This window comes from Lathyrus oleraceus, chromosome 7 (assembly GCF_024323335.1).
Source record: "Lathyrus oleraceus cultivar Zhongwan6 chromosome 7, CAAS_Psat_ZW6_1.0, whole genome shotgun sequence".
Taxonomy (NCBI): Eukaryota; Viridiplantae; Streptophyta; class Magnoliopsida; order Fabales; family Fabaceae; genus Lathyrus; species Lathyrus oleraceus.
The window spans coordinates 312,214,085-312,225,196 of NC_066585.1; the positions used below are offsets into that span (position 1 = coordinate 312,214,085).

General features: G+C 32.5%; 1 protein-coding gene across 1 annotated transcript; it reads left to right on the plus strand.

The window, feature by feature from the left end:
• The first annotated feature begins 7,480 nt into the window (after window positions 1–7,480).
• LOC127105162 (aspartic proteinase 36) lies at window positions 7,481–10,798 on the plus strand. The gene is made up of 10 exons (XM_051042319.1): window positions 7,481–7,976; window positions 8,067–8,196; window positions 8,296–8,546; window positions 8,846–9,073; window positions 9,297–9,459; window positions 9,557–9,630; window positions 9,751–9,844; window positions 10,009–10,075; window positions 10,284–10,355; window positions 10,450–10,798. The coding sequence occupies exons 1-10, from the start codon at window positions 7,753–7,755 to the stop codon at window positions 10,626–10,628; spliced, it is 1,482 nt and encodes a 493-aa protein (XP_050898276.1). The 5' UTR covers window positions 7,481–7,752; the 3' UTR covers window positions 10,629–10,798.
• Window positions 10,799–11,112: the final 314 nt, after the last annotated feature.

Sequence of the window (11,112 nt, forward strand, 5' to 3'; positions counted from 1 at the left end):
TGGACACATTCATTACAAACCAAATAGATGCGTAAATGAGTCATTCCCTTTTGTTTTGCTTTAAAATGGTATGGAGATTCACTTATGTATTAACCCTTTGCACAACTTATGTATTCCTAACTGAAAATACTCATTTTGCCTTAAATTGATCCAGGGATATACTTATGTATTAATAATATACGCACCACTGAATCACACTCATTTTGTCTTAAATTGATTTAGATATACATTTATGTATCAGGATACGGAGATGCACTTCCGTATTGTCCATCTGACACAATAAATTTTTACTTTATATTTTTATGAAATACACTAATGTAATAGATCATGTATTAAAACTATATTATCATAATATTTTTTTTATAAATTAAACCATACATTTAATGCACAAGATAAAAATCTCATATATGAATAAATCAATCCATAATACAACCACAATAACAAAGTAACAAATAATAATGATATCCATAATGCATAATGCAAATACTACATAATACAAATACTACATTATTGCGTATGTCTGACCCCATGTTCTTTAGTTGACTTTTGTACTATAGTGCCCTCGTGCCTCAATAAAATGACATCTATAATGTTCATTCCAAGAGAGCCTTTCATAAAGATTCCTCTGTCTATACTCGCTTTACACAAGATCCATGATATGTCGACATCTAGGTAACACATCGCATGATCTGCTCTAGCTCTTTCTCTAGTATCTCCTGATGAGATGACATGGGTGGATCTCCCGAAGCCTCCGATGTCATATAAGGATGTTTCATTTTGAAATCCACTAGATCTAGTTGTATGCACAACTCAAGTTGTTAGGAGCTAGGATACCTCGTGCGTCATCCAATACCAAATGATTAAGGTAATCATCATACATAACATTTATATCTTACAGACTATAGTTGGAGGAGCATAATCGAAGGGGTCTGTGGGAATAAACTACATATACCCAAACTTACGCATGACATACTCAAATAGATGTGGATACATCAAACATGATCCACAAGCCAACCATCCAGAGTAGAAGGCCAGAGATGCGTCTAACGGTGATCTAGGTCCGCCTAGAAATGTATATCATCTACTACTATGCGATCATGATACACTATGAAGGGCTATGTCGTCTGGTTTCTTCTGAGCAGGACAAATGCATAAATACGAGGCATATTGCAGTGTAGGTATCAAAATATGACCATCCGAATATGTGTGGAAAGTGCTAAAGGATTCATGTCTGAAATGGTACATCTGGATTATTAGAAATGACGTAGCACGGGTGTTATGAAAATGGTACATAAATAGTCAATGATGCAAATAAAATATCGTCAATAAAATGCAACTAGATGTCATCTGTTTGGTCTTCCAGGTATAACCTTCAGCTAACTTGGAGTACAAGTATACTAAACAGGAAATCCCCAATTGTACTCATGAATCTGCTATAAGTCATCGAAGTATATAAGGTAAACCACATCCACGTAATAGACCCTTTTGTCCACAAAATGGACGTGCCAACCAAGTACAACATGTATGCTCTAATGTCTATGCTTTATGATGTATAACCTGCTCATCATCACCAGCGGTCTGCTCCGCCGCTGTCAACTGTTGTGCACACAACCCCTTCAAGAATTCGAACCTATCATGATACTCTCAAGTGTTACCTATATCCTTAAAGGCATCCCCTAGGTCAGCTCCCAAATATGTCACCATCATCTCCACTGCCACATCTATAATAATCTGACCATGGTTTAACAAGCTTCCCATGATCAAAAGATGCATCAAAAATGAGATATCATCTAGTGTTATGAACATCTCATCATGTGGAAGATGAAAAGATAATGTCCTAGGATTCCATTTCTCAATGAACATAGAAAAATAACATGGTTAATAGTATAATATTCGATCATGCATAAGTCCCGCAACCCAGATAGTTGCATCACATTGTAAAGCCATTACTCCTAAGGCTAAGACAACTTCGTAATCTTTCTCACATGGTTGACGCATTTTTAAGCATCACGGTCATGTAGAAAAATAAACCAACATCAGAAACTTTGAATATTATAACAAATGTGTTTCAAAAAATGAATACAATTGAATTACATCTCTTTGTTCCACACATGTATGGTAACATGGTCCATATATAAAGGTAGATACGATAAGTCAGACGAGTCTCCTCCAAACCCCTCAGGAATGACATCAACTTGTGGTGCCTTAACTTGGACCAGTGGGGCTTCCGGGGCATCAGGGTGTGGCACTTTCCTCCTTCGGGAAGACAAAGTCAAAGATGCAGGAACCCCATAAGTTGATGTCTCTGTATCAAACAAACTAGAACTGACCAATCATTGTAAAATTCAGGCTTTTCCCTATGAACTGATGCATGTTGTGACACTCTTCCAAGCCTCAATATTTCTTGATTATCAACCATAATCCATATAATTAAACCACACAAGCATTATATTGTAAGAAAATAAATTCTAAATGAAGCGCGAAGAAAATCAAGGCAAACATTACAAACACACCAGATACAAAAATGCATTCCTGGATTTCATTTTAGACGAATATGGAAATATGTTTTCGTATTAACTTGCAACTTAAGAAACACGAAAAATGGCATAAATGCATGTAAATCAGACTTTCTCAAAATGCACTGCTTATCTAAATCACCTATCAAACACATTGCTTAGTTAAATAACCTACCTAAACTACATACTACACAACCTATCAAACACATTGCTCAATTTCTACAAATATATAAAGAAATAAAAAAAAAGTATACATAAATAAAAAACTTACCAAAGTGAGTTTGATTGTGAGTTATTTGGTCGATTGAATGTTGATTGTAGAGATTTGGACGTGAGTTGAGAAACTTTGAGAGGTTGTGAGAGTTTGAGAGGTTTTGAGAGAGTAGAAATAAAATAAGGAAGGAGAAGAGTCTGACGCGTTTTATATTAAAAACACGTCTGAAGGTGCATCTCTGTAAGATATATGGAGATGCATTTATGTATTACTTTTTGACATAAAATTAGAGCATGGCTCAATAACGAATGAATTACGTGTGAATGATCCGAAAGTATATTTTCATATTTGATGGGTAGTTTTGATTTTTCCCTAGGATATGGAAGTATTCCTTAAGAAGAGAAGAACAATTCCCAAATATAAAGATAAAAAAGAGAGAAATAGATCATTTTACTCGTGAATATGGTAATCCAAACTATTGAAATATGAATGTTGTTACTTAATTAGATGTTTTTGATGGCTTTGCTAGTCCATTTGAAAAAATTAATTATTTTATTATAGATGGAAGTTTGAATAAATATATTTTTTATTAAGTTTGATTGTAATACACTTTTATGTTTAAGTGTGTTTTAAACTTATAGTAATCAAATTTTATTAGAATTTTCAATACTGATGTAAATAAAGTGTTATTTAAACATGCTACAAATATATTATAAGTAACTTATTTATGATATTTTTTTTGTATATTTATTTTTTAATATATTTTTTATTTTTTATTTTAGATAAAATGAGTATTGAAATTAGTATAATGAAAAAAATGCGTCTATCTAGAATATAATGCTACTATCATTTAAGGACATTTCTATCATTTAGTGAATTGAGAAATTGATGTTAGTACTATATCCAATAATTTAAAATAAATGAAGACTACAATGTGAATTTGTGTGCTTGCAAATATAAATGTCTTCAATCGTTAAATGATCTTGGTGGTTTTAATGACGACATCACATTATGTCAAACAAAATTCTGGGAAGTCTTTATCAAGAAGTTTCAATGGTCAAGATGTTCTTTGTGACAACACCTTAGATCAAACGATGTTCGGTGAAGTTTATGGTGAGAAATGTCTAACAACCTTTAATAATAGCATCTAATCAAAGAAATTTTAGCAAGCCTCGTTAGTCAGAAGAGTCAAGTTTCAATTGAAGTGCTTAGTCTTTGATGAACCTAGTAAAGAGACTTGAAGCTCCAAAGATGTGAAAGAGAAGAAGTGTGAAAGCTCGCCTGATCATGCGTCTCAACATACAAAGGCAACATACACACACACATACACAAATGAAGACCCTGGTGTGAATTTATGTGCTTGCAGATACAACTGTCTCCAACCATTAGATGATCTTGGTTATTTTGATGACGATAATACATAATGTCAAACGAAATTCTGGGAAGTATTTATCAAGAAAGTTCAATGGTCAAGATGTTCTTTGTGACAACACCTTAGATCAAACAACGTTCAGTGAAGTTTGTGGTGACAGATTTTCAACAACCTCTAATGATAACATATGATCAAAGAAATTCTCTCAAGCCTCATTAGTTAGAAGAGTCAAGTTTCAATTGAAGTTCTAAGTCATTGATGAATCTAGTAAATAGACTTGAAGCTCTAAGGATGTGAAAGAGAGGAAGTGTGGAAGCTCACCTGGGAAGTATTTATCAAGAAAGTTCAATGGTCAAGATGTTCTTTGTGACAACACCTTAGATCAAACAACGTTCAGTGAAGTTTGTGGTGACAGATTTTCAACAACCTCTAATGATAACATATGATCAAAGAAATTCTCTCAAGCCTCATTAGTTAGAAGAGTCAAGTTTCAATTGAAGTTCTAAGTCATTGATGAATCTAGTAAATAGACTTGAAGCTCTAAGGATGTGAAAGAGAGGAAGTGTGAAAGCTCACCTGGTCACGCACTTAGCGTATATATGAGGGATTAGTTTAATGTAAATGTATAAGACTAATTATCAACATACTAAGACAACACACACACACAAAGATGTTTTAAATCCCTTTTTTCTATAAAACACCTGAAAATACTATTACACGCATCCTTAATTGATTATTAACTTATTTAATCAATTAATAGGCCTTTTACATTAGTTAATCATTTACTGATTTAGGGCTAATTAATTAACTTATTTGTAAGAGCTTTAATCAATTAGAGAAACCTTTTATTAATTAATGACAGTGTAATTCAAAATCTTTTCACATATGGCTTATCTAATCGATTAATAACTAGAGTTAATAGATTAGAACATTAAAAATTCCCATGGAACATTTTCTTTTTGAGGCAAATCTTTTCCTATATAAATATATCTTATTTTCATTTCATTTCACGCCACTATTCGAATTTGAAAACCTCTCTTTCTCACTTTCTACTATCTTCTTCTATTTTTTCTATTCTTTCACCCAAGTCGTCTTAATGCCAAGAGAGTGAAAAATACCTGTGAGATTTTGGTTGTACTGGTGTTGTGATGTATTTGTTCTTATTCAAGAGTGTGATTCTCTTGAGTAATATATTTGTTTGGTTCTTGATATTATCTAGTTAAAATCTCTGATTGAGTCATGAGCTTAACCTATTAAAAACTCTGTTTAGTTTGGAGATCAACATATGTAAGATTTCTAATTGAGAATGCATTTGGTTAAGTTCTTTGATTTGACACATAAAAGAAACATGTGGTTTGTTTTCTGAAAGAGTAAGAAAAACAATTGAATGAATGACTTCAAGTTTCCTTGGGAGTTTAACTGGTACTTCCACTTTAAAGGCATTCCTTGAATGCTTGTATATAAAGCATTTTTCGCACACCCATTTTGGTAAAATTGATCGATGGAAATCCCTTCATTATTATTCTCATATGATAACATACTTAGATATTTGTAGTTCAAATGTTCATACATTTGGTGCTAAACCTAATTCGCATCACATGTAGTTGTCATTAAGCATGGAATTTTGACTACATTGATTCCAAATTTGAAAGTTTTCCTTGACAATGATCCTTCAAGATTAGTCCTCTTTTTCCATTATATACTTTCAAAAACTTCTCTTCCATATTCACAGTGTAACCATTTTTCAATAGTTGAATAAAACTAATGAGATTACTCTTCATGAATGAAACATATAAAATCTCAGAGATATATGATTCTTTTCCATTCTCTTTTTTGAATCATTACCATTCCAATCCCTTTAACATTCACCACGTTTTCATAAGCAAACCTTATCTTTTTTGTTTATTGGTTCATTAAGACCAATGAACCAAGTTTTCTTTCAATCATATGATTTGAACAACCTATTCCAAGGTACCAATTGTCTTCATATTCAATTTAATTGTTGCAATTAATCGAAATTCATATGAGCCTGAGTTTTCATAATGAGCAAATTGCACTTCATCGACTTTGACTTTTGCAACCTTCTTAGGTTTCTGTTGATTGACAAAGTGGCTATACTTCTGACAATTGTTACACTGATTATTATTTTATTAGATATCTTTTTTTCATGATTGTTAAAACCACCTTTAGCTCCCCTTTCATGTGAATGATGTTCTTGACTTTTGCTAGACTCTTCACCATTATTCTTGAATTTTTTATTCTTCCAATTTCATTTGTCTTTCTTGAACTTTTATTTCTTTATCATTAAGTTTGAAAGGCCTGATCAACTATAGTTTTGCTTGATTTCTTCTTATCATTGTTTCATTTGTCAAACCCAGGTCATGAGCCTCGAGCAAAGCTTACAATTCTTCAATATTCATATCATCAAATTTTTTGGATTCCTCGCAGGCCACCACAATATAATCAAATCTTGAAGTCAATATTTTTATTACTTTCTCAATTTCACTTTATCTAAAAAATCTCAAATTGTCTTTTTAAAGTTTGCAATTTCACATTTTTTAGATTTTCATCTCTAACTAGCATTTTCTCCGAAGCAACCCTAATCTGTTTTGTATTCTTCCAATGCACTATTGATTTGTGCATTCCAATGCACTATTTAAAATATAAATATGCAGACATCATTGTATCAAGAAAAAAGCTTTACCATATTTCTTCTTTATATTTTTATGAACATTGATTTGTGTATTTTGGAATGGAAAGATCATTTCATCTTCACAATTCATTGATCATAATTATTCCTATTAAGAATCATCGAGTTTGCAAAGAATCAACCACCAAGGTTAGAGCTTGACGACACCATCTTCTTTAGGTCGTACACACTCAAATTAAAAAATTCACATATAGGTTTGAGAAATTTGAAAGAATAGGAAGAAAAATGAATTATAGAGACTCAAGTTTTAAATAATATGCATCCATTTTCTATGATCAATATGTATCTATACAAGGTGAATTAGCAACAAGCTTCTCTAACAGACACTTTCTTATTTAACTTAACTAACATCTCAAAGAAACACTTTCTTATTTAACTTAACTAACATAACTACTTTGTAATTATCTTGAAATGCACATTCTAATTAAAGAAAAGTGTTATAAATAACAAGTTAACTAATGTCCATCCTTAATTGTTGTTTACAATTACATAGTAGTTTTTATCATTTTTATCACCAAATATACACCTATGACAAAAAAAATTATTTTCACTTGCTCTTTCACTTTAATTTATGGCAATTAAAAACTATTTTCCAAACACCATGTAACGTGGCCGTAGCCCGCTAGCGTTTTAAGTAATCTTTTCTTTTCTTTTTAGACAGAAAGCGTTATCCGTTTCCAACTATATGTTTGCTTCAAACTTGCAACTTCCACAGGTTCTCAAACTTAAACCTTATATAAATAACAAATTAATACATAACTAATCAATCATTAACATTAATTAATCTCTCTTTTCTTCTTCTCCCTTCAACCTTGTTCCATAAACTCTCTGATTCTAATCATGAAACACAACTTCAACCAATTTTTCTTTCTGTTTTCATATTCCTTTAGTTAGTTTCTAATTTCACTTTCCCTTCTCACTCACTCCCACCGACGCACCAATGATCGCCGCCGTTATTCTCTTCGCCGTCACGATTCTCTCGGCGGCGGCTGTTTCTTCATCTCCGATCACTCTATCGCTTGAAAGAGCTTTTCCGACGAATCACGGAGTTGAGTTGAGTTACCTCAAAGCATTGGATAGTGTCAGACATCGAAGGTTTTTGCAGTCTACTAGCTATGTTGTTAATTTTCCTGTTAAAGGATCCTTTGATACCTCCAAAGCTGGGTAATTTCTTCTTGAATCAAATTTGTAATTTGTGTGTTACTTTTTATTTGTTTTTGCTTTATTATTAATGAAATCTATGGCCAATTTCAGGCTTTACTTTACGAAGGTGAATTTGGGAACTCCTCCGAGGGAATTTTATGTGCAGATTGATACTGGAAGCGATGTTCTTTGGGTTAGTTGCGCTTCCTGCATCGGTTGTCCGCAAACTAGTGGTCTCCAAGTAAATTATCTGTTATCTTTTTTGTTAATTCAGTTAATTCAATGCTATGACAATGAGATCAAGAATCTTGTGGGAGTTATGAAGTTTTTTTTTTTACAGATTCAGCTGAATTATTTTGACCCTGGAAGTTCGTCAACGTCTTCGTTTATCTCTTGTTCTGATCAAAGGTGTAAGAATGGAGTTCAGTCGTCAGATAGCAGCTGTTCCAGCCGGAACAATCAATGCACTTATATATTCCAATATGGAGATGGTAGTGGGACGTCCGGCTATTATGTGTCGGATTTGATGCATTTTGCTAGTATTTCTGAGGAATCGTTGTTGTCTAATTCATCGGCGCCTGTGGTTTTTGGGTGAGTTTGTAATTAGGTTCACATTTAGACCTTGCTTAGATAAAATTATTTTCACTTAAACTATAAGCTGTTTTCATAAGCTATCTTAGAGAATTTGTTGAAATAGGTTAAAAACAGTTTATGGACATGTCATACATGGTTTCCTTAAGCTCTAGCAAATAATCTCGCAAGACATAATGTTAGTAGATAAGCTCAAATAAGTCAATCTCGGCAGTACCTTACTTTTTTTTTTCTTTTCATATTTGTTTATTTAAACTTGGAAAGCATTGTCTTTTAAATTGTGCTGTGGAATGGAACAGTTGTAGCAACCAGCAGAGTGGGGACTTGACGAAGTCTGATAGAGCAATTGATGGTATATTTGGATTTGGGCAACAGGGCATGTCTGTAATTTCTCAGCTCTCTTCACAAGGAATATCACCAAGAGTATTCTCACACTGCTTGAAAGGAGATAGTAACGGTGGCGGCTTATTGGTTCTTGGTGAGATTGTGGAGCCAAACATAATTTATAGTCCACTCGTTCCGTCACAGTATGTTCTTCCATTGAAATAAAATGCTACGTTTGATCTATTTTATGTATATATACTCGTTGTTTGTGCATTCGTTATGGTTTACTTAAAGATTTTTTAGAAGTTGAACAAGAGTTTAAAAATGTAAACATGTTACTGTCAAAATTTTATTTGTATTGAAATGGACATTTTCTTTGATTAAAAGTTGAAACATTAAAGATTAGTTATATGGTAAATATTTCAGGCCTCATTATAATCTAAATCTGCTGAGCATCTCTGTCAGTGGCCAAATTTTGCCGATTGATTCTGCTATTTTTGCTACATCAAACAATAGAGGTACCATTATTGATTCTGGAACAACTTTGGCATACATTGCAGAACAGGCTTACAATCCCTTTATCAATGCGGTGAGTTTCACTTAGGTAATTTCTTTTCGTCCAATTGATCAATTATGGGTATTGCTTTGATTTATCTATATATGAACGGAAAAGTTGTTCTGTGTAGATTACCGCTGCCATTCCACAATCGGTGCGCACTGTTCTTTCCAGAGGAAATCAGTGTTACTTAGTTACGACCAGGTTAAAATGGAAATGTTCTTAGATATTTAATGGATTATTTTATGACATATTTTCCTCCAATCGAATGCTTAAAATAGATAATCTTTCTCTGCTTCTTTCTGGCCATACTGTGTTTAACAGCCTTGACATGTTTCCTCAAGTAAGTCTGAACTTTGCTGGTGGCGCGTCTCTCGTTTTAGGACCACAGGATTACCTTATAAAGCAGAACTATATTGTAAGTATTCAAACTTCGGTTTCGTGCATCACTGGCTTCTTTTACCAGATAAAATAAATGTTTTTTTTGTCACAAACATCTTACTGATATACTTTCGATTTTTTCTTCTATTATGAATGTTATCTCACCGGTTGAATGTTCTAATAAACCTGTTGGTTTTACAGGGAGATGGATCAGTTTGGTGTATCGGCTTTCAGAAAATCCCAGGTCAAGATGTAACAATTCTAGGAGGTAATTGTATAGTACCAGTTTGGAAACTTTATTTTCGGTTCTACATCAACGCAGTTCGTTTCTGTGATGTACTGAAAATATACATAGAATAAGTTATGCATTTGATTGAAGTCTGTTAAACTAAAATAACTGAATCTTGAAGATTTATTAGAAAGATAGTTCTTAAGTTAATTTATGATACTACTAACAACACTATTTTTTCTGGCAGACCTTGTATTAAAAGACAAAATTTTTGTCTATGACCTTGCTGGTCAACGCATCGGATGGGCTAACTATGACTGTAAGTTTTATCTGCGCAACAATAAATGCACTGCACACATAGTAATCATTGTTTTTTTTTCCTAATATGGTCGACATAAAATGCATTAATCTAGGTTCGTTGTCGGTAAATGTTTCTGCATCGACTGGTAGCGGCAGAAGTGAGTTTGTCAGCGCGGGAGAGATAAGTGGAAGCACTTCTTTACGCGACGGATCTCACGAGTTAATGAAGAGAAGATGGGTCTTTGCTCTCTTCATGCACATAACATTGATATGCTGTTTTTTATTCTTGTAGTATGCGAAATTGAAACTAATTATATTCTTTTTCACTTTTGATTATTGTAGCATGTGCCTTCTATATGCACATTAGGTTTGTTTATTAATGTAAGTCACTCTTTATTCGAAACTATGTTTCTTAGTATTGTAAATTCAATGATCACATTTATTGAATCACATATACAAGCAGAGACGGAGTCTGAAATTAAGAGGAGTGAGGTCATAATATATATATATATATATATATATATATATATATATATATATATATATATATATATATATATATATATATATATATATCAACAATAAAAAATAGAGAAAAAATAATACATGTTCGATTTATTTGAAAGAAATAGGAAACTAAAAGAAAATTGGCTACCTTTTATTTTATTAAAAATATATATTTCATTTCTTACATGGAACAAATTATTTTTTTAAAAAATAAATAAATAAAATTAGCAAAAGTAAGATAAACTTTAAATTTAGTAGAAGGATATGTG